Here is a 24,951-nt window from a genome sequence, read left to right on the forward strand (position 1 = left end):
TACAGAAAAGAGGATAGTTCAACTCCAGACCTGAACAGAGGAACTGTAGAATTATCGAGAGCTAAATCTCTGAAAAGGCATAATGAAATAATTTACCAAGGCTGGAGAACATGCTAGCACATTCTCTCTTGAACTTCAGTTATTCTCTAAAAATTATTTTATTTGTCATATTTATATTTCACATGTATCATGTAATATTTATATTTATACTTGAATCGCTTTACACAAATTTTGATTTGACTGAACATAGGAAATAATGTACAGGAAATGGCAGATGAAATTTTCAAATTATGATATAATACATATTATATATTTTTTATATGAGAGAGTGACAAACACAGGGAGAAACAGGAAAGAGAGAGGATGAGAGATTACAAAGGATGGCAAATTCAAAATCTGTGGAACTGAAAACCTGTGGAAGGCCATTAGGCAAGAGGATTATCTCTTACCCAAGAAAGACTTAGACTTTTGCTCTATTCAGGCCTTCAATGGATGAAAGACTACACAACTTACAGAGGGCATCTCCTTGACCCAGACCACTGATTTATATACTAAAAAGTGAAAGACTGTCGCTAAGTTGTGTCCGACTCTTTGTGACCCCATGAAATGTAGCCCTCTCTCTGTGGGATTCTCCAGGCAAGACTACTTCAGTGGGTTGCCATTTCCTTATCCAGAGGATTTTCCTGATCCAGTGATCAAACTGGCATCTCCTGCTTGTTAGGCAGATACGTCACCAGTGAGCCACCAGGGAAGCCCTTCTCATTAAAAAAAATCCTTAGAGAAACACATGGAATTTGACCAAATATCTGGGCACCCTGTGCCAGTAAAGATGACTCATAAATTAACCATGCTTCCTTCTAGAACACTGACAATGCATATGAAGGAAGTGACCAGGAAAGAGGTTTACTTAACATATATTCCCTGTAGTATGGTAAATCTGAAAAATTGGTTTAAATTACAGTGAAATTCTTACTAATGATTGAGAAGTTGTATATGAATGGCAATTAACTTCAAAGACTGAATGGCTCATGATTTCAACTTTCACTAAAAAATAGTTGTTTTATGGCAATACTTCCCAGATTGGGCCTTTCGATATTTCAAAGGGGGAAAGACATCAAAATATTTGAACAATGCTCTGAGCTTCTTTTATAGAGTGACATAGTACAAAGAGGACACTTGGGAGAATTTATGTAGGAGTAGGTGGTACATCATGTTGGGGAGTTATGTGCAAAAAGCTTGCTTTCTGTTGTTGGTCTAGAGTCTGGGCTGCGGCCAAACCTGAATTACAGTAGATGATGCTAAACTCTTAGTGAATTCCCTGGGACCCAAGGTGAAACAGATTTCTAAAGGCTGCAATAAACAGCTTGATGTCTTTTATCTGAGGGAGAAAAGCAGTGAAAGGCGGATCCTAGAGGGCACCACTTTACTGAACATATCCAAGTATTATGATGGGAAGGCTGGAGAGATGATCTGCAACCTGCCCTCAGTCCAGTTTAGAAGAAGAAAGGAGACAGATTAGCAGGTCATGGATCAAAGGGAAAAGCATTATAAGAAGGACTTGAGGTAAAGAGAAAGGTGTCACTAGATAGCCAGGCTCTTTTCAACCCAGTAGGTACAACAAAATGGCACCCAGTTCAAGGGGAACAAGACAGGCACTTTTATAATTCATAGAAGGTGAAAGGTATCAAAGAGGAATCTTCTCCAATCAAGAAAGGGAGGCTTTGACTCCAAGTTAAAGAACCCAAACAAATCCTCCCACTGCCATAAATCCCTGAAACTGAGAGGTTAAGATGGGGATGCTGTGTGTCATGGGAAGATAATCCAGTGAAGAGATCCTGGAGCAGGACATTTCCTCTTTCTGGAGTCCCCATCAAGCCACTTATGGATGGATTTGCATTTTGGTTGGGAAATGACTGAACCAGGCCTGTTTTGGCAGCTCTGCTTCCTCCTGGGTGGGGCAGCAAGTCCCTATAAAAAGGCCCTCTGCTGCATCACTGCCATCCTCCTGCTGCTCAAGTCCAGATAGATTTTGGAGAACCTGGTGAGTCTGATTCTTCAGTTCAACTCTATTCTTGGGCTCTCTACTTATGAATTAATTCTGGCTACAGCAAATTTGGTGTGTCCAAAGTTATTGTCATGACTTTAATGCTCCTTAGTGGATGGGAGCTTGGAATATGAACGCAGTGATATAGAGTATTTATTAAGTTTCTGGGACAGAGTTTGAATTCCTTTACTGAAGTGACAAGATTAAAACAAAATCTGTGACAAGAGGTAAAGAATGAAGCACTTTTCCTCTTTCTGTATCTTTCCTGTGTCCTTCTTCTGTTATTGAAGAGTCATTTATCTTAGAAGGTGTGGGGCTCTTGTATCCTTCCTGGTGGCCTTTTGCTGTGTACACAAGTGATACTTCTGGGACCTCATGATAGATAATGATGATGGAAATTGCTTGTGAGCTTACCTAGGATTTTGGAACTTATGATGGCCTTTCTTGAAGATGCTGTTTCCGGAAAAAAAAGAACAGAACAACACTGATTGATTTTTTGAAAAAAAATTTTTTTTTCGAAAAGTTGTATGTTAAAAGATTTTCTCTGAGCCAATAATACAATTTGTTAAAGAGGGAGAGAGAGGCCAGAAGTTCAGTGAAAGGGATTAAAGAGATCAAAGCACATTCTTAGGGACTGCAAAGATTCTATCCTATGTTATTAAACAAGCTCAGACTTTTCTCCCTGTAGCAGTTCCTTCTTGTGAACACTGTCATGTAATTTCTTCCAGATTCTGAGACTCCAGAAAGATGTCTTATCAGCAGCAGCAGTGCAAGCAGCCCTGCCAGCCACCTCCAGTAGTGTGCCCTCCCAAGTGCCCTGAGCCTTGCCCACCTCCAAAGTGTCCTGAGCCTTGCCCACCTCCAAAGTGCCCTGAGCCATGCCCACCTCCTCAGTGCCAGCAGAAATGCCCTCCTGTGCCACCTCCCCAACAATGCCAGCAGAAGTGCCCACCCAAAAGCAAGTAGAAGCATCAGCTTGTATCTGGATCAGGAAAGGATGAGGACAGCTGACTCACCTGGCTCCACAGCTCCACCTTCATCTTCCCTTTAAAGTCCATCATGGATATAGAAGAAGCTTCTCCTTCCTTCAGCCTGCAGTATGCCTGTGGTGATACCTGACAACCAGAGGTTTCCTTCCTGAGGCTGCTGTTCTGCTCTCCTCTGGGAGGACAGCTGGGAAAGCATCACAGAGCTTCAGATGGAAGAGCAGCAGCTTTTCTCCTGGGCACCATCAGAGGATTCTCTCCCTCTCTTGGGTCTGTCTGTCACCTGGGCAGGGGTTTCTACCAGCTGGTCAACTGTTGCTTATCCTCCTCTTCACGAATAAAGTACAGCTCCTTTTTGTGATGTCAAAAAATGTTTCCTTTCTTTTAAAACTGTTCTTACTAATACCATAAAATCATCAAGTTTTGTTTCTATCCTTTGATACCAAGGTTCAAGCTCTCACCATCAGTGCTGTCTAAATTTTGAGTCTTATCAAAGAATGCTTTAACATAATTTCAATTACATGTTATTTCCTTAATTATCACTTGGTGGATTGAGGACAATATATTTACCTCTCCAGGTTTTCAGTCCCTTTAGTAAAATCTATGGAAAATTTTATTTTCATTTCAAACCTCTGCGGAATCAATATCAAATGAATGTGTATAATTTAGTTGGCAGATGCCAGACTCATAAATAGTACTTGGAACATAGCAGGTCATCAGTGTCTCCATCATCACCACCATCACCACCCCTGTTACCCTCACCACCATATTTGCAGCTGACTCATCTATCTCCTCAGCTCCACCTTCATCTGTTCAAAGCCTGTCATGAATACAGAAGAAGCTTCTCCATCCTTCTGCCTACAATGTGCCAAACTATTGCTTATTTAATGTGTATGCAGAGTATATCATGAGAAACGCTGGGCTGGAAGAAGCACAAGCTGGAATCAAGTTTGCTGGGACAAATATCAATAATCTCAGATATGCAGATGACACCACCCTTATGGCAGAAAGCAAAGAACTAAAAAGCCTCTTGATGAAAGTGAAAGAGGAGAGTGAAAAAGCTGGCTTAAAACTCAACATTCAGAAAGCTAAGATCATGGCATTTGGTCCCATCACTCCATGGCAAATAGGTGGGGAAACAGTGTAAACAGTGGCTGACTTTAGATTTTTGGGCTTCAAAATGACTGCAGATGGTGATTGCAGCCATGAAATTTAAATATGCTTACAACTTGTAAGGAAAGTTATGATTCTAAGATCGAAACTACAATGAGGTATCAGCTCACACTGGTCATGATGGTCATCATCAAAAAAAAAAAAAAAAAAAAATCTACAAACAATAAGTGTTGCATGCATGTGGAGTAAAAGGAACCCTCACGCACTGTTTTGGTTTCCCTGATGGCTCAGATGGTACAAAATTCTGCCTGCAGTTCTCACAACCCAGGTTTGACCCCTGTCTAGGGCAGAACCTCTGGAGAAGGGAATGGCAACCCACTCTAGTTGGTAGGAATGTTAACTGATGCAGCCACTATGGAGAATGGTATGGAGGTTCCTTAAAAAACTAAAAATAGAGTTACTATATGATCCAGAAAGCACACTACTGGGCGTATTCCCTGAGAAATCAATAATGGTCATTGCATCACTATTTACATTTGCCAGGACTTGGATGCAGCCTAAATGTTCATCAGTCAATGAATGGATAAAGAAGACATGGTACATATATACAATGGAATACTCAGTTCAGTTCAGTCACTGTAGTGACGGACTTTTTGCGAACCCCATTGACTGCATGCAGCATGCCACGCTTCCCTGTCCATCAACTCCCAGAGCTCGCTCAAACTCAAACTCATGTTCATTGAGTTGGTGATGACATGCAACCATCTCATCCTCTGTTGTCGCCTTCTCTTCTTGCCTTCAATCCTTCCCAGCATCAGAGTCTTTTACAATGAGTCAGTTCTTCGCATCACGTGGTCAAAATATTGGAGTTTCACTTTCAGCATCAGTGCTTGCAAGGAATATTCAGGACTTACTTCTTTTAGGATAGACTGATTTGATCTCCTTGTAATATGAGGGACTCTCAAGAGTCTTCTCTAACACACAGTTCATAGGCATCAACTCTTTGGTGCTCAGCTTTCTTTATCATCCAACTCTCACATCCATACATAACTGCTGGAAAAACCATAGCTTTGACTAGATGGACCTTTGTTGGCAAAGTAATGTCTCTGCTTTTTAATACTCTGTCTAGGCTGGTCATAATTTTCCTTCCAAAGAGTAAGTGTTTTTCAATTTCATGGCTGCAATCACCATCTGCAGTGATTTTAGAGCCCCCTAAGATAAAGTCTCTCACTGATTCCATTGTTTCCCCTTCTATTTGCTATGAAGTGATGGGACCGCATGCCAAGATCTTCATTTTCTGAAAGTTGAGTTTTAAGCCAGATTTTTCACTCTCCTCTCTCATTTTCATCAAGAGGCTCTTTAGTTCCTTTTCACTTTCTGTCATAAGGTGGTGTCATCTGCATATCTGAGGTCATTGTTATTTCTCCCTGCAATTTTGATTCCAGCTTGTACTTCATCCAGCCTGGTATTTCGCATGATGTATTCTGCATAGAAGTTAAATAAGCAATATACAGCCTTGACATACTCCTTTCCCACTTTGGAACCAGTCTGTTTTTCCATGTCCGGTTATAACTGTAGCTTTTTGACCTACATACAGATATTATTCAACTATAAAAATGATTGAAATTAGGTCATTTGTAGATACATGGATGGATCCAGGGTCTATCATACAGAGTGAAGTTAGAAAGAGAAAAACAGATGTCATATATTAGTGTATATATGTGAAATCTAGGAAAATGGAACAGATGAACTTATTTGCAGCACAGAAATAGAGATGCAGACATAGAGAAAGGACATGTGGATACAGAGTGGGTGGGTAAGAGGGGGTGGAATGATTTGGGAGATTAAGATTGACATACATATACTACCTTGTGTAAAATGACTAGTGGGAACCTGCCAGATAACCCAGGGAGCTCAGCTCACTGCTCCCAATACGGGTGAAATGGGGTGGGGGATGATGAGAGGGAAAGCCAAGAGGGAGGTGAAATAGGTATGCAAATAACTGATTTGCTTCATTTTCTAGAAGATTCTAATACAGTGTCATAAAATAACCCCAATAAAAAATAAAATAAAAATAAAATGGATAACCAACAAAGACCTAGTGTATAGAACATGGAATTCTGCTCAATAATCATGTAACATCCTAAATGGGAAAAGAATTTGAATAAGAATGATACATGTATATGTAGAAGTGAATGGCTTTGCTGTATGCCTGAAATTAACACATTGTTAACCAACTATACTCCAACATACAAAAAAAGTTAAAGAATAGTTTGGTTAAGAATATATCCTTTTTCACAGCTTACTTGATTAGTAAGCTAAACATTAGAGAAAAACTTGCTTAGCAATAGTGACTTTGTAAATGTAAATAAACATTGTAAACCTCAATGTTCTTCAAAGTTGGTGTCAAAACAGAGAAGTAATTTCAGATGAGGAAAAATATTTAAGGCTCTGAGGTTAATGAGTTGTTGGAGTAAGAAGAGCAAATATTACACATGGAGAGTGGGCAAAACTTTACCTAGTAGGGATCCTTTAAATTTCCCATTCTTCTGTACTTCCCATGTTTTCAGAGCTACTATAATGTCATGTGGAGAAGGCAGTGGCACCCCACTCCAGTACTCTTGCCTGGAAAATCCCATGAATGGAGGCGCCTGGTAGGCTGCAGTCCATGGGGTCGCGAAGAGTCGGACACGACTGAGCGACTTCACTTTCACTTTCACTTTCATGCATTGGAGAAGGAAATGGCAACCCACTCCAGTGTTCTTGCCTGGAGAATCCCAGGGACGGCGGAGCCTGGTGGGCTGCCGTCTATGGGGTCGCACAGAGTCGGACACGACTGAAGTGATTTAGCATAGCATAGCATAGCGTAATGTCATGCAGAATGTTCCACCACATCCCAAAAGTCCTTTATCTGCAGTATCACATTAAACATAAGGTTAAATTAGAAAAGAAAAAGCACAAGAAGAAAATGAAGGGGCAAAGGAGTGTAACAGTCTTCTTGGTTGCTGTGCTAGTTACGTCTGTCTCACCTCCCTGCTGAAGCAAGCATGGTGGTGAGGTGATGATGTTGATGGTGGTGATGGAGACAATGATGATCTGCCATTTCTGTGCCCCAACATGTGCAAATTAAAGTATACACAATCATGTAACTTTTATGCCTCAGATATTTTGCAGCGTAACACTATTTTCCCCATTTCAGAAAAGGGACTTTAATTCTGAGGAGTTAAATAATTTTGTACTCAAATTAGTCAAGCAATAATTAACATGGATTCTAAATTATAGAGCAATAATCTTTTTTAAAAAAAACCTTTCTTTCTTTTTTAAACAGTGTATTTATTTATTAATTTATTTTGGCAATGCTGGGCCTTCATTGCTACATGGGCTTTGCTCTAGTTGCGATGAGTCGGACTGCTATCTAGTTGTGGTGTGTAGACTTCACACTGAACTGACTTCTCTTGTTGCGGAACACAGGCTTTAGGGTGCTTGGATTCAGTAGTTGCAGCATGTGGGCACAGGAGTTGCAGTTTCTGGGCTCTAGAGCACAGGCTCGATAGTTGTGTCACTTGGGCTTAGTTGCTCCACGGAATGTGGGATCTTCCCAGACCAGGGACCAAACCCACGTCTCCTGCATTGGCAGGTGGATTCTTTACCACTGACCCATCAGGGAAGATCAGAAAGGATCTCTGGTATTACTCAAATTCAGACAACACTGATTGTGGAAGCTGGAACTTTAGGATCAAAGAAGGAAAATAATAAACCCAAACACAATATGCTTTTGCTATAAGTGCTTTTAATAGAAAGAAACATTTTTGCCATCACAAAAGAGAATTGTAGCTTATTCAGGAAGTACAGAACAAGTAATAATTTTCTAGTTGGTAGAAACCCCTGCCCAGGTGACAGACAGACACAGAAGACAGGGAGAGGATCTTCTGATGGTGCCCAGGAGGAGCGCTGCTGCTCTTCCCTCTGAAGCACTGAGTTTTCTCAGCTGTCTTCCCAGAGGCAAGTGGTGTAGCAGCCTCAGGAAGAAAGCCTCTACTGTCAGGAGCCCCCACAGGCATATTGCAGGCTGAAGGATGGAGAAACTTCTTTTGTATTCATGACAGGCTTTAGGAGAAGATGAAGGTGGAGCTGTGGAGCTGATGAGTCAGCTGCAAATATGGTCAGGAAAATGGGTGGTGGTGATGGTGGTGATGATGGAGACAATGATGACCTGCTATCTTCCAAGTGCTATTAATGAGTCTGGTATGTGTCAACTAAATTATACACATTCCTTGAATATTGATTCTTCAGAAGTTTGAAATGAAAATACAATTTTCCCTACATTTTAATAAAGGGACTGATAACCTAGAGAGGTAAATATTTTGATCCTCAAACAATCAAGTGATAATTAAGCAAATAACATGGAATTGAAATTATGTAGAAGTATTCTGTGATAAGAATCAAAATTTAGACAGCGTTGATTGTGACAGCTTGAAATTTGGCATCAAACAAATCACCAGCCCAGGCTGAATGCATGAGACAAGTGCTCGGGCCCGGTGCACTGGGAAGACCCAGAGAAATCGGGTGGAGAGGGAGGGGGGAGGGGGGTTCGGGATGGGGAATACATGTAAATCCATGGCTGATTCATGTCAATGTATGACAAAACCCACTACAATATGGTAAAGTAATTAGCCTCCAACATATAAAAATAAATGGAGAAAAAAAAAAAAAAGGATAGAGACAAAACTTGATGATGGTATGGTATTATACCAAAAACAGTTTTAAAAGAAAAGAAACATTTTTTTCCATCACACAAAAAAACTGTACTTTATTCGTGAAGAGGAGGATAAGTTACAGTTGACCAGCTGGTAGAAACCCCTGCCCAGGTGACAGACAGACCCAAGAGAGGGAGAGAATCCTCTGATGGTGCCCAGGAGAAAAGCTGCTGCTCTTCCATCTGAAGCTCTGTGATGCTTTCCCAGCTGTCCTCCCAGAGGAAAGCAGAACAGCAGCCTCAGGAAGGAAACCTCTGGTTGTCAGGTATCACCACAGGCATACTGCAGGCTGAAGGAAGGAGAAGCTTCTTCTATATCCATGATGGACTTTAAAGGGAAGATGAAGGTGGAGCTGTGGAGCCAGGTGAGTCAGCTATCCTCATCCTTTCCTGATCCAGATACAAGCTGATGCTTCTACTTGCTTTTGGGTGGGCACTTCTGCTGGCATTGTTGGGGAGGTGGCACAGGAGGGCATTTCTGCTGGCACTGAGGAGGTGGGCATGGCTCAGGGCACTTTGGAGGTGGGCAAGGCTCAGGACACTTTGGAGGTGGGCAAGGCTCAGGGCACTTAGGGGGGCACACTACTGGAGGGGGCTGGCAGGGCTGCTTGCACTGCTGCTGCTGATAAGACATCTTTCTGGAGTCTCAGAATCTGGAAGAAATTACATGACAGTGTTCACAAGAAGGAACTGCTACAGGGAGAAAAGTCTGAGTTTGTTTAATAACCTAGGATAGAATCTGTGCAGTGTCTAAGAATGTCATTTGATCTCTTTAACCCCTTCCAATGAACTTCTGGTCTCTCTCTCCCTCTTTAACAAATTGTATTATTGGCTCAGAGAAAATCTTTTTACATACCACTTTTCAAAAAATTTCTTTTTTCAAAAAACCAATCAATGTTTTTCTGTTCTTCTTCTTCTTTTTTTTTTTCTGGAAATAGCATCTTCAAGAAATGCTATCATAAGGTCCAAAATCCTGGATAAGCTCACAAGCAATTCTCATCATCATTATCTATCATGAGGTCCCAGAAGTATGACTTGTGTATAGAGCAAATGGCCACCAGGAAGGATACAAGGGCCCCACACCTTCTAAGATAAATGACTCTTCAATAACAGCTGAAGGACACAGGAAAGATACAGAAAAAGGAAAAATACTTCTTTCCTTGCCTCTTGTCACAGAATTTGTTACAGTCTCTTCAATAAAGGAATTCAAACTCTGTCCCAGAAACTTAATAAATACTGTATATTACCGTTTTCAAATTCCAAGCTTCCATCCACTAAGGAGCATTAAAGTCATGACAATAACTCTGCACACACCAAATTTGCTATAGCCAGAATTAATTCATAAGTAGAGACCCCAAGAATAGAGTTGAACTGAAGGATCAGACTCACCAGGTTCTCCAAAATCTATCTGGACTTGAGTAGCAGGAGGATGGCAGTGATGCAGCAGAGGGCCTTTTTATAGGGACTAGCTGCCCCACCCAGGAGGAAGCAGAGCTGCCAAAACAGGCCTGGTTCAGTCATTTCCCAACCAAAATGCAAATCCATCCATAAGTGGCTTGACAGGGACTCCAGAAAGAGGAAATGTCCTACTCCTCCCTGGATTATAATCCAGGGATCTCCTCCCTGGATTATCATCCCATGATGCACAGCATCCCTGTCTTAAGATCTCAGTTTCAGGGGTTTATAGCAGTGGGAGGATTTGTGAGGGTTAACTTGGAGTCAAAGCCTCCCCTTCTTGTTTGGGGAAGATTCCTCTCTGATACCTTTCACCTTCTATGAATTATAAAAGTGCCTGTCTTGTTCCGCATGAACTGGGTGCCATTTTGTTGTACATACTGGGTTGAAAAGAGCCTGGCTATTTAGTGATGCCTTTCTCTTTACCTCAAGTCCTTCTTATAATGCTTTTCCCTTTGATCCATGACCTGCTAATCTGTCTCCTTTCTTCTTCTAAACTGGACTGAGGGCAGGTTGCAGATCATCTCTCCAGCCTTCCCATCATAATACTTAGATATGTTCAGTAAAGTGGTGCCCTCTAGGATCCTCCTTTCACTGCTTTTCTCCCTCAGATAAAAGACATCAAGCTGTTTATTGCAGCCTTTAGAAATCTGTTTCACCTTGGGTCCCAGGGAATTCACTAAGAGTTTAGCATCATCTACTGTAATTCAGTTTTGGCCGCAGCCCAGACTCTAGACCAGCAACAGAAAGCAAGCTTTTTGCACATAACTCTCCAGCATGATGTACCATCTACTCCTATATAATTTCTCCCAACTGTCCTCTTTGTACCATGTCACTCTATGAAAGAAGCTCAGAGCATTGTTCAAATTTTCTGACGTCCTTCCCCTTTGAAATATTGAAAGACCCAATCTGATAAGTAATGCCATATAATAACTATTTTTTAAGGAAAGTTGAAATCATTATGAGCCATTCAGTCATTGAAGTTAATTCCCATTCATATGCAGCTTCTCAATCATTAATAAGAATTTCACTGTAATTTAAACCAATTTTTCAGATTTACCATACTGGTTACAGGGAATATATGTTAAGTAAACCTCTTTCCTGGTCACTTCCTTCATATATTTTGTCAGTGTGCCAGAAGGAAGCATAGTTAATTTATGAGTCATTTTGACTGCTATAGGGTGCCCAGATAATTGGTCGAATATTATTCTATGTGCTTCTCTAAGGATGTTTTTGAATGAGATGGTCTTTCCTGGTCACTCAGTGGTAAAGTGTCTGCCTAACAGGGAGGAGATGCCAGTTTGATCACTGGATCAGGAAAATCACCTGGGTAAGGAAATGGCAACCCAGTATCTTTGCCCGGAGAATCACTCAGAGAGAAGAGCCTGGCTGGCTACATTCTGTGGGGTCACGAAGAGTTGGACACAATGTAGTGACAGACAAAACCTTTCAATATATAAATCAGTGGTCTGGGTAAAGGAGGTTGCCCTCTATAAGGTGGGTAGTCCTTTATCCATTGAAAGCCTGAGTAGAGCAAAAATCTGAGTCTTTCTTGGGTAAGAGATAATCCTCTTGCCTGATGGCCTTCCACAGGTTTTCAGTTGCACAGAGTTTGAATTTGTCAGCCTTTATAATCTCATTCTCTCTCTTTGCTGTTTCTCTCTGTGTCTGTCACTCTCTCATATAAAATACATGTATAACATGCATTATTATAATTTAAAAATTTCATCTGCCATTTGATGTACATCATTTCCTATGTTCAATCAAGTTAAAAATTCAAGAAGTTTGTGTAAAGTGATTAAAGTAAAACTATAAATATTACATGATACATGTGAAGTGTAATTATGAAAAATATAATGAATTTTTAGAGAATAACTGAAGTTCAAGAAAGAATGCCCTAGCACGTTCTCCAGCCCTGGCATAATATTTCATTTATGCCTTTTCAGAGATTTAGCTCTCAATAATTCTTTTACAGTTCCTTTGTTCAGCTGGAGCTGAACTATCGTCTTTTCTGTACTATACTCTTGGGCACTGAAGATTTTCATAATAGTCTATGGCTGGAAATGAATCACATCTGGTTTAGGAGCAAAGTTACAATGATGGCTTTATATGACTATAGAATGTGGGAACACATTAATGAATGTCCCATTTCACCTGACCACTACAATCCCCTAGAATGCTATCTCATGCTGAAGATTACTTTACCAGGAAATAAATCATTTTTATTCCAATAGTAAATATCAGGTTTAAATTGCATAAAAACAAAAATGAATGTAAGATACCATTTAAGACTCACACTGCCACATACAAGTGATTGAGAGTAGGTTTGGGAGGGGAGAGAGGATCAGAGAACTAAACGTTTAATACATGCTTAGGGTTTATGATGAGTTTGTTTTCTTCTACTCTATCCCAACATGTTATTGACCTTTAAAAGAGAGTAGTTTTAAAGGTTTTATTTTTTAATTAATTAATTTATATTAATTTATAATATTGTATTGATTTTGCCATACAATGACTTGAGTCTGCCATGAATGTACATGTATTCCCCATCCTGAATTCCCTTCTCACCTCCCTCCCACCTCCCTCTGGGTCATCCCATTGCACCAGCACCGAGCCTCCTGTATCATGCATCAAACCTGGACTGGTGATTTGTTTCACATGTGATATTTTACATGTTTCAATGCTGTTCTCCCATATCATCCTGCCCTTGCCCTCTCCCAGAATCCAAAAGACTGTTCAATACATCTGTGTCTCTTTTGCTCTCTCGCATATAGGGTTATCATTACCTTCTTTCTAAATTCCATATATATGTGTTAGTATACTGTATTGGTGTTCTTCCTTCTGGCTTACTTCACTCTGTATAATAGGTTCCAGTTTCATCCACCTCATTAGAACTGATTCAACTGTATTCTCTTTAATGGCTGAGTAATATTCCATTGTGTATATGTACCACAGCTTTCTTATCCACTCATCTGCTGATGGACATCTAGGTTTCTTCCATGTCCTGGCTATTATAAACAGTGCCATGCTGAACATTGGGGTACACATGTCTCTTTCGATTCTGGTTTCCTCGGTGTGTATTCCCAGAAGTGGGATTGCTGGGTTGTATGGCAGTTCTATTTCCAGATTTTTAAGGAATCTCCACTCTGTTCTCCATAGTGGCTGTACTAGTTTGCATTCCCACCAACAGTGTAAGAAAAGTTCCCTTTTCTCCACACCCTCTCCAGCATTTATTGCTTGTTGACTTTTGGATAGCAGTCAATCTGACTGACGTGAAATGGTACCTCATTGTGGTTTTGATTTGCATTTCTCTGATCATGAGTGATGTTGAGCATCTATTCATGTGTTTGTTAGCCATCTGTATGTCTTCTTTGGAGAAATGTCTGCTTAATTCTTTGGCCCACTTTTTGATTGGGTCTTTTATTTTTCTGGAATTGAGCTGCAGGAGTTTCTCGTATATTTTTGAGATTCATCTTTGTTCATTGCTTCGTTTGCTATTATTTTCTCCCATTCTGATGGCTGTCTTTTCACCTTGCTTATAGTTTCCTTTGTTGTGCAGAAGCTTTTAATTTTAATTAGGTCCCATTTGTTTGTTTTTGCTTTTATTTCCAATATTCTGGGAGGTGGGAGATAGAGGATCCTACTGTGGTTTATGTCGGAGAGAGTTTTGCCTATGTTTTCCTCTAGGAGTTTTATAGTTTCTGGTCTTACGTTTAGATCTTTAATCCATTTTGAGTTTACTTTTGTGTATGGTGTTAGAAAGTGTTCTAGTTTCATTCTTTTACAAGTGATTGACCAGTTTTCCGAGCACCACTTGCTAAAGAGGTTGTCTTTTTTCCATTATATATCCTTACCTCCTTTGTCGAAGATAAGGTGTCCATCCCAAGGTATGTGGGTTTATTTCTGGGCTTTCTATTTTGTTCCATTGATCTATATTTCTGTCTTTATGTCAGTACCATACTGTCTTGATGACTGTGGCTTTGTAGTAGAGCCTGAAGTCAGGCAGGTTGATTCCTCCAGTTCCATTCTTCTTTCTCAAGATTGCTTTGGCTATTCAAGGTTTTTTATATTTCCATACAAACTGTGAAATCATTTGTTCTAGTTCTGTGAAAAATACCGTTGGTAGCTTGATAGGGATTGCACTGAATCTATAGACTACTTTGCTTAGTATATTCATTTTCACTATATTGATTCTTCCAACCCATGAACACAGTATATTTCTCCATCTATTTGTGTCATCTTTGATTTCTTTCACCAGTGTTTTATAGTTTTCTATATATAGGTCTTTTGTTTCTTTAGGTAGATTTATTTCCTTGTCTTTCCTCACATATATATTTAAAATATACATCTAAAAATGGAGTAATTCTCAACAGAATACCCGGTGAACATTATTGGAAGTCTTTGGAAACCTAAAAGGACAAAAAAGTCCACTAATAATCAGGAAAAATGAAAAAGTAAAACAGAAAAGAGGAATCAAAACAGGGACCAGCAACCCTGACAGGAAGCTGAAGATGGAGGGGAAAGCCCATCACAGTGGGGAAATCAGCTGGGACAGAAATGGGACTTCAGGGGATCAAAGCAGAGGATGGTCTGTGAAAGGTAAGACTAAGAGCTGCATGCATGGTCTGTGCCACAGCCCTGCTCATCCTAGCCTGAATAATATGCCTCCTGTTGCAGAGGAGGCCTGGGTGCTGGAATATGGAGTTTGGAGTGAAGATTCAGGGAGGGAACCGTTGTTGGCTGTGAAAAGACAGCCTGAAGGGACAAGAGTAAGGAGTTCTACAGCCGGGAAAGTTTGCAGATAAAGCATGGGACACCATAGAAGCTAGGTGTCAATGTTGAGAGGCATGCAAGGGGCAGGGTTGCCATCATAACCACTTTCCCACCGGCCAACTTCTTTGGCCTTCACAGGCACTGGAAGATGCTCCCATTGATTCATCTTGCCCTTCCCTCCAGCTAAGGCTGCTTCTACACAAGTAGGCTCAGTGGTCCTGAGTGCCGCCCATCTTAAAGCCACATTTGGAATTAGCTCTGAGAGCCTTTGCCCTGCCTGGGGCTGAATGCTAAAGTGTGGGGTTAAGAGAGTGGATCCTGGGAGAGGATCACTGTTGGCTTCACAGATACAAGATAGAGGACAGGAGCAAGAGGCTCTGAGGCTGGGAATGCCAACTGGAGGAAGTGTGTTTTGCCTAGGAGAAAAGGCACCATTGTTAAGTATCATGCAAAGGGTAGGGCCTTTACAGCCTCTGCACCACATATGAGCCCTTGCCTCTCCGGGCACAGGGAGGGAATCCCGCAAGGGCAAGTGTGCCCCCATCTGTTGCAACTGCCTGCTGGTCTACATCACCACAGGCAATTTGTGCACATTCCAATTGTGACCACTGGTCTGAGTAAGTAAGTGTGTGTCACTCAGACACTATTTTCACTCTATCTCATCTGGGTGGGGAACAGATGTCTGAGGATGGTGCATGCACGCACACACACACACACACACACACACACACACACAAATGTGGCCCAAACCACAGTTGAACCCCTGGAGCAGAGCAACTAAGGAAGAGGGGCCAAAATCACTCCATGCAGCTCCACAAGCTGTGGGTTAAATACCTGTGATCGGCTCAGTAAATCCTGTGTCTATGGAGTATCTGAATAGATAATGACTGTTACCACTGAGACTGTCCAGCTTTAGCAGCAGTGAACTTTGGGGGCAAGTTCACATGGAATTGGGGCTGGTTAGAGTTTGAGCTGGATCTGCAGTGCCCACAGCAGATACAGAGAAATACCTAGAAGTTTTGGAAGGTCTCTTGAAGAGGCAGGGGTTGGCTCTGGATCCCTGTAGAAGCAAGGACACTGACAGAGGAAGTGCCAGGAAAATGTTTTTTATTAATATTGTTCTGTGTTGATTTGTGTCATTTTGTTCAGTTGTTGTTTTTTATTATTTTTTTATTTTTGATTGTTTTTATGTGTTTGCTTTATGTTTTCTTTGCATTTATTTATTTTAGATTGCTTTCTATTGTTTGATTTATTTTTTGACTTTTTGTAAGCTTCAATTCAGTTCAGTTCAGTTCCATTCATTTGCACAGTCGTGTCCGACTCTTTGAAACCACATGAACCACAGCAGGCTAGGCCTCCCTGTCCATCACCAACTCCTAGAGTTTACTCAAACTCATGTCCATTGAGTTGGTGATGTGATCCAGCCATCTCATCCTCTGTGGTCCCCTTCTCCTCCTCCACCCAATTCCTCCCAACATTAGGGTCTTTTCTAATGAGTCACCTCTTCGCACGAGGTAGCCAAAGTATTGGAGTTTCAGCCTCAGCATCAGTCCTTCCAATGAACACCCAGGACTGATCTCCTTTAGGATGGACTGGTTGGCTCTTCTTGCAGTTCAAGGGACTCTCAAGAGTCTTCTCCAACACCACAGTTCAAAACCATCAATTTTTTGGTGCTCAGCTTTCTTCACAGTCCAACTCTCACATCCATACACGACCACTGTGGAAAAACCATGACTAGACGGACCTTTGTTGGCAAAGTAATGTCTCTGCTTTTTAATATACTATCTAGGTTGGTCATAACTTTCTTTCCAAGGAGTAAGCATCTTTTAATTTCATGGCTGCAATCACCATCTGCAGTGCTTTTGGAGCCCCCCAAAATAAAGTCTGACACTGCTTCCACTGCTTCCCCATCTATTTCCCATGAGATGATGGGACCAGATGCCATGATCTTAGTTTTCTGAATGTTGAGCTTTAAGCCAACTGTTTCACTCTCCTCTTTCACTTTCATCAAGAGGCTTTTTAGTTCTTCTTCACTCTCTGCCATCAGTAGATAGGCTGCCTAGTAATGCTATGCTCACAGACATCCCAAAACAATCCCTGCTCATCAGAGGGAAAAGACTAATTTCCATTCTCCAGAGCACAGGCACTATCCCCTCCCATCAGGAAGCTTACACTAGTCCCTGGACCAATCTCACATACCGAGGGACAGACAATCGAAGCAAATGGAACTACAGCCCTGTCACCTTTGAAAAGGAGACCATAAAAGCCATAATATAGACAAAATAAATGACAGAGAAATATGTTGCAGATGGAGAAGCAAAGTAAAAACCCAGAAGACCAAATAAATGAAGAAGAAACAGGCAATTTATCTGATAAAGAATTCAGAGTATACAGAATTCTGTTGTCACTATTTCCCCATCTATTTGCCATGAAGTGATGGGACCAGATGCCATGATTTTAGTTTTTTGAATGTTGAGTTTTAAGCCAGCTTTTTCAATCTCCTCTTTCACCTTCTAAGAGGCTCTTTAGTTCCTCTTCACTTTCTTCCAGAAGGATGGTATCATCTGTATACCTGAGGTTATTGACATTTCTCCCGGCAATCTTGATTCCAGCCTGTGCTTCATCCAGCTCAGCATTTCTCATGATTTACTCTGCATATAAGTTAAATAAGCAGGGGTACAATATACAGCCTTGACTTCCTTATTTCCTAATTTTGAATTGGTCTGTTGTTCCAACCTAGACAGCATATTAAAGAGCAGAGACATTACTTTGCCAACAAAGGCCCATCAAATCAAACCAATGGTGTTTCCAACAGTCATGTATGGATGTGAGTGTTGGGCTATAAAAATGCTGAGCCCCAAAGAACTGATGCTTTTGAACTATTGTGTTGAAGAATATTTTTCAGAGTCCTTCAAACTGCAAGGAGATCAAACCAGTGCATCCTAAAGAAAATCAGTCCAGAGGATTTATTGGGAGGACTAATGCTGAGGTTGACACTTCCATACTTTGACCACCTGATGTGAAAAAGTGACTCATTTGAAAAGACCCTGATGCTGGGAAAGATTTAAGGCAGGAGGAGAAAGAATGACAGAGAATGAGCTGACTGGATGGCATCACCAATTCAATGACATGAGTTTGAACAACCTCTGACTGGGAACCCAGGTGTGCTAGGGGTTGCAAAGACAGAGATATGACACAGCGACTGAACTGTACTGAACTGAACTGATGTTCCATGTCTGGCTCTAGCTGTTGCTTCTTGATCTGTATACAGATTTCTCGGGAGGCAGGTATGGTGGTCTCATATTCTTATCTATTTAAGAATTTCCCACAATTTGTTGTGACCCAGAAAGTCAAAGGTTTTAGGGTAGTCAATGACACGGAAATAAATATTTTCTGGAATTCTCTTGCTTTATCTATGGCAGTCAGAATTACTGCCATTACCCTTATCATAGTTTGTCCTCAGGCCAAACTACAGGGAGGGAAAACAGCTCCATCCATCAGCAGAATGTTGGACTAAAGATTTACTGAGCATGGCCTTGCCCACCAGAGAAAGAACCAGTTTTCCCCACAGTGAGTCCCTCCCATTAGGAAGTTTCCACAAGCCTCGTATCCTAACAAGGGCAGACAGAATGAAAATGAAAATCACAGAAAACTAAGCAAACTGATCACATGGATCACAGCCTTGTCTAACTCAATGAAACATGAACCATGCCATGAAGCGCCACCCAAGACAGAGACAGTGGAGAGTTCTGACAGAATGTGGTCACTGGAGAAAGGAATGGTAAACCACCAACACTCTTGCTTTGAGAACCCCCTGAACATTATGAAAAGGAATCATAAAGATCAGATATAGAAACGAAGAAAACAATAGCAAAGATTAACGAAGCTAAAAGGTGGTTCTTCATGAAGATAAACACAAATGATAAATATTTAGCTAGACTCATCAACAGAAAAAGGGAGAAGACTCAAATCAATAAAATTAGAAAGGAAAAAGGAGAAGTTACAATTGACACCATAGAAATACAAAAGATTGTAAGAGACTACTCCAGGTAGTGATCTGGCAATAAAATGGACAACCTTGAAGAAAAGTGCAACTTTTCATGACTAAACCAGAAAAAATAGAAAATATGAATAGACCACTCACAAGGGCTGAAACAGAAACTGTGATTAAAAATCTTTCAACAAACAAATGTCCAGGACCAGAGGCCTCACAGGCAAGTTGAGAAGAGGTTACATCTATCCCTCTCAAGCTCTTCCAAAAATTGCAGAGAGAGGAACATTCCCAAACTCTTTATATGAGACCAAGATCACCCTGATATAAAAACTAGCATGGAAACACAAAAGACCCCAAGAAGAGAAAAATAGAGGTCAATATCACTGATATACATAGACACAAAAGTCATCAACAAAATACTAGTAGGCAGAAACCAGTAATACAGTAAAAGGAACACACACCATGATCAAGTGAAATTTATCTCAAGGATGCAAGGATTTTTTGCTATCTCCTAATCAATCAGTATGATACACAACACCAAAAAACTGAAGAATAAAAACCATATGATCATCTCAATAGATACAGAAAAATCTTTTGACAAAATTCAACACTCATTCATGATTAAAAATTCTCCAGAAAGTGGGTAAGTAGAGGGAACCTACCTCAAAGGAAAAGGTGACAATGACAAACTCACAGCAAATATAATTTTCAATAGTGAAAAACTGAGAGCACTTCCTCTAAGATCAGGATCAAGACAGGGATGTCCACACTCACCACTATTAGTCAACATAGTTTTGGTCAACATAGTCTGAATACCTAGCCCTGGTATTCAGAGTAGAAAAATAAATAAAAGAAATCTAAACTGGAAGAGAAGAAGTAAAACTGTCACTGCTTGCAGATGACATGATACTATACATAGGAAATTGTAAAGAGGTTACAAGAAAACAACTAGGACTAATCAATGAATCTGGTAAAGTTGCAGGATACAAAACTAATGCACAGAAATCCCTTGCATTCCTGTATACTAGCTATGAAAGATCAGAAAGAGAAATTAAGTAAACAGTCCCATTTACCTCGGCAACAAAATAACAAAAGACCAAGGGCTAAAGCTACCTATTGAGGTAAAAGAACTATACTCAGGAAAATATAAGACACTGATGAAAGAAATCAAAACGGACACAGCCAAATGGAGAGATATACAATGTTCATGAATTAGAAGACTCACTATTGTGAAATGACTGTAGTACCTGAAGCACTGTACAGATTCAGTGTAATCCTTATCAAATTACCAATGGCATTTTTCACAGAATTAGAAGAACAAATTTACAGTGTGTATGGAAAAACAAACGACCACAAACAGCCAAAGGAATCTTGAGAAAGAAAAATGGAGCCTGAGGAATCAGGCCTCCTGATGCCAGAATATGCCATGAAGTTATAGTCATCAAAACAGTATGGTACTGGCATAAAAACTAAAATATAGATGAATGGAACAGGATGGAAAGTGCAGAGAGTAAGCCCATGCAACTATGGTCTCCTAATCTATGACACCCTGCTTATTTAACTTATATGCAGAGTACATCATGAGAAACGCTGGGCTGGAAGAAGCACAAGCTAGAATCAAGATTGCTGGGAGAAATATTAATAACCTCAGATATGCAGATGACACCACACTTATGGCAGAGTGAAGTGGAACTAAAAAGTCTCTTGATGAAAGTGAAAGAGGAGAGTGAAAAAGTTGGCTTAAAGCTTAACATTCAGAAAACTAAGATCATGGCATCTGGTCCCATCATCTCATGGGAAATAGATGGGGAGACAGTGGAAGCAGTGTCAGACTTCATTTTTTGGGGCTCCAAAATCACTGTGGATGGTGACTGCAGCCATGAAATTAAAAGACGCTTACTCCTTGGAAGGAAAGTTATGACCAACCTAGATAGCATATTAAAAAGCAGAGACATTACTTTGCCAACAAAGGTCCGTCTGGTCAAGGCTATGGTTTTTCCAGTGATAGTGTATGGATGTGAGAGTTGGACTGTGAAGAAAGCTGAGCACCGAAGAATTGATGGTTTTGAACTGTGGTGTTGGAGAAGACTCTCGAGAGTCCCTTGGACTGCAAGGAGATCCAACCAGTCCATCCCAAAGGAGATCAGTCCCAGGTGTTCATTGGAAGGACTGATGATGAAGCTGAAACTCCAATACTTTGGCCACCTCATGAGAACAGTTGACTCATTGGAAAAAACCCTGATGCTGGGAGGGGTTGGGGGCAGGAGGAGAAGGGGGCGACAGAGCATGAGATGGCTGGATGGCATCACTGACTCGATGGGCATGAGTTTGAGTTAACTCCGGGAGTTGGTGAAGGACAGGGAGGCCTGGCATGCTGTGATTCATGGGGTCCCAAAGAGTCAGACACGACTGAGCGACTGAACTGAACTGAACTGAACTGAATCTATGACAAAGAGGCAAGAATATACAATGGAGAAAACACAGTCTCATCAATGAGTAGTGCTGTGAAAACTGGATAATTTTATGTAAGAGAATGAAATTAGAACACTCCCTAAAAAAATACCCAAAAATAAACTAAAAATGGAATAAAAGCCTAAATATAAGACCAGACTCTATGAAACTCTTATCGGAAAACAAAGGAAGAACACTCTTTGGCATAAATTACAGGAAGATCTTTCTTGAACCACCTCCTAGAGTAACAAATATAAAAATAAACAAATGAGAGCTAATTAAACTTAAAATTTTTTGCACCACAAAGGAAACCACAACAGGAGAACCCTCAGATTGGAAGAAAATATGTTTAAATAAAGCAACTGACAAGAGATTAATCTCTAAAAATATGCAAACAACTCATGAAGCTTGATATTAAAAAAAAAAAACAACCTAGCAACCCAAGCAAAAAAGTGGGTAGAAAACATAAATAGACATTTCTCCAAAGACATATAGATGACCAAGAGCCACATGGATAGATGCTCAACATTACTAATTATTCGAGAACTGCAGATCAAAACTACAATGAGGTATCACCTCACACTGGTCATGATGGTCATCATCAAAAAAATCTACAAACAATAAATGCCCGATGGGTGTGGAGAAAAAGGAACCCTCGTGCACTGTTGTGGGTTCCCTGATGATAAAAAGTCTGCCTGCAGTGCACAAAACCCAGATTTATCCCTGCGTAGGGAAGATCCTCTGAAGAAAGGAATGGCAACCTACTCCAGTTGGTAGGAATGTTAACTGATGCAGCCACTATGGAGAGTGGTATGGAGGTTCCTTAAAAAACTAAAAATAGAGTTACTATATGATCCAGAAAGCACACCACTGGGTATATTCCCTGAGAAATCAATAATGGTCATTGCATCACTATTTACAATCGCCAGGACTTTGATGCAGCCTAAATGTTCATCAGTTGATGAATGGATAAAGAAGACAAGGTACATATATACAATGGAATACTCAGTTCATTTCAGTCACTGTGGTGACTGCCTCTTTGCGACCTCATTGACTGCATGCCACGCTTCCCTGTCCATCATCTCCTGGAGCTTGTTCAAACTCATGTCCATTGAGTCAGTGATGCCATCCAACCATCTCATTCTCTGTTGTCCCCCACTCCTCCTGCATTCAGTCTTTTCCAGCATTGACTCCATGGACCTCAGCACACCAGGCTTCCCTGTCCATCAACTCCCAGAGCTTGCTCAAACTGAAACTCATGTCCATTGAGCCGGTGATGCCATCCAACAATCTCATCCTCTGTTGTTACCTCTCTTCTTGCCTTCAATCTTTCCCAGCAACAGGGTCTTTTCCAATGAGTCAGTTCTTTGAATCAGGTGGTCAAAGGATTGGAGTTTCAGCTTCAGCATCAGTGCTTCCAAGGAATATTCAGGACCGATTTCCTTTAGGATAGACTGGTTTGATCTCCTTGTAGTTCAAGTGACTCTCAAGAGTCTTCTCCAACACCACAGTTCAAAAGCATCAATTATTTGGTGCTCAGCTTTCTTTATCATCCAACTCTCACATCTATACATAACTGCTGGAAAAACCAGAGCTTCGACTAGATGAACTGTTGTTGGCAAAGTAATGTCTCTGATTTTTAACATGCTGTCTAGGTTGGTCATAGCTTTTCTCCAAGGAGCAAGCATCTTTCAACTTCATGGCTGCAGTCATCATTTGCAGTGATTTTGGAGCCCCCCAAATAAAGTCTTTTACAATTTCCATTGTTTCCCATCTATTTTCCATGAAGTGATGGGACCAGATGCCATGATCTTTGTTTTCTGAAAGTTGAGTTTTAAGCCAGATTTTTCACTTTCTTGTGTCACATTCATCAAGATACTCTACTTCCTTTTCACTTTCTGCCATAAGGGTGGTGGCATCTGCATATCTGAGGTCACTGATATTTCTCCCGGCAATTTTGGTTCCAGCTTGTGCTTCATCCAGCCTGGCATTTCACATGAAATATTCTGCATAGAAGTTAAATAAGCACTGTACAGCCTTGACATACTCCTTTTCCAGTTTGGAACCTGTCTGTTTTTCAGTGTCCGGTTCTGTTGTTTTTAGACCTAAATACAGATATTACTCAGCTATAAAAATGATTGAAATTAGGTCATTAGCACATTGTTAACCAACTATACTCAAATATACAAAAAAAAAAAAGGTAAAATAAAGAATAGTTTGGTTAAGAATATATCCTTTTTCACAGCTTACTTGACTAGTAAGCTAAACATTAGAAAAAAGTTGCCTAGCTACAGTGACTTTGTAAATCTAAATAAACGTTGTAAACCTCAATGTTCTTCAAAGTTGGTGTCAAAACAGAGAAGGAATTTCAGATGTGAAAAAATATTTAAGGCTCTGAGTTTAATGAGTTGTTTGAGTAAGAAGAGCAAGTAGCACACATGGAAAGGCGAAGTTTCCCATCCTTCTGTACTACCCATGTTTTCAGAGCTACTATAGTTTCATGCAGAATGTTCCACTACATTCTATAGGTCCTTTATCTGCAGTATCACATTAAACATAAGGTAAAATTAGAAAAGAAAAAACACAACAAGAATATAAAGGGGCAATGGAGTATAAGAATCTTCCTGGTTGCTCTGCTAGTTATGTCTGTGTCACCTCCCTGCTGGAGCAAGCATGGTGGGGAGGCGATGATGGTGATGGTGGTGATGGAGACAATGATGATCTGCTGTCTTTCCAGTGGCAATTCTGTGCCCCAGCATGTGCAAATTAAAGTACACACAATCATGTAATTTTTATGCCTCAGGTATTTTTACAGTGTAACACTGTTTTCCCCATTTCAGTAAAGGGCCTTTTTTTTCTGAGGAGTTAAATAACTTTTTACTCAAATTAGTCAAGCAATAATTAACATGGATTTTAAATTATAGAGCAATAATCTTTTTTTAAAAAAGCTTTCTTTCTTTTTTAAACAGTGTATTGATTTATTAATTTATTTTGGCAATGCTGGGTCTTCATTGGTACATGGGCTTTGCTCTAGTTGCCATGAGTCGGGCTGCTATCTCATTGTGGTGTGCGGACTTCACACTGAACTGACTTCTCTTCTTGTGGAGCACAGGCTCTAGGGTGCTTGGACCTCAGTGGTTGCAGCTTGTGGGCGCAGGAGTTGTGCTTACTGGGCTCTAGAGCAGAGGCTCACTGCTTGTGTCACATGGGCTTAGTTGCTCCACGGAACGTGGGATCTTCCCGGAGTAGGAATTGAACCCATGTCTCCTGCATTGGCCGGTGGATTCTTTACCACTGACCCGTCAGGGAAGATCAGAAAGGATCTCTGATATTACTCAAAATTCAGACAACACTGATTGTGGGAGCTGGAATTTATGAT

General features: G+C 40.6%; 2 protein-coding genes across 2 annotated transcripts; one reads left to right on the forward strand and one right to left on the reverse strand.

Annotated features, from left to right (window-relative positions):
• Positions 1–1,947: 1,947 nt before the first annotated feature.
• On the forward strand, positions 1,948–3,401 carry LOC122435005 (small proline-rich protein 2E-like). The gene is made up of 2 exons (XM_043458855.1): positions 1,948–2,041; positions 2,773–3,401. The coding sequence occupies exon 2, from the start codon at positions 2,792–2,794 to the stop codon at positions 3,008–3,010; it is 219 nt and encodes a 72-aa protein (XP_043314790.1). The 5' UTR covers positions 1,948–2,041; positions 2,773–2,791; the 3' UTR covers positions 3,011–3,401.
• Positions 3,402–8,923: 5,522 nt separating this feature from the next.
• LOC122435013 (small proline-rich protein 2E-like) lies at positions 8,924–10,338 on the reverse strand. The gene is made up of 2 exons (XM_043458856.1): positions 10,289–10,338; positions 8,924–9,552 (listed from the first exon to the last, which is right to left on the reverse strand). The coding sequence occupies exon 2, from the start codon at positions 9,531–9,533 to the stop codon at positions 9,315–9,317; it is 219 nt and encodes a 72-aa protein (XP_043314791.1). The 5' UTR covers positions 9,534–9,552; positions 10,289–10,338; the 3' UTR covers positions 8,924–9,314.
• Positions 10,339–24,951: the final 14,613 nt, after the last annotated feature.

The sequence above is a fragment of the Cervus canadensis genome, chromosome 2 (assembly GCF_019320065.1).
Source record: "Cervus canadensis isolate Bull #8, Minnesota chromosome 2, ASM1932006v1, whole genome shotgun sequence".
NCBI classification, from domain to species: domain Eukaryota; kingdom Metazoa; phylum Chordata; class Mammalia; order Artiodactyla; family Cervidae; genus Cervus; species Cervus canadensis.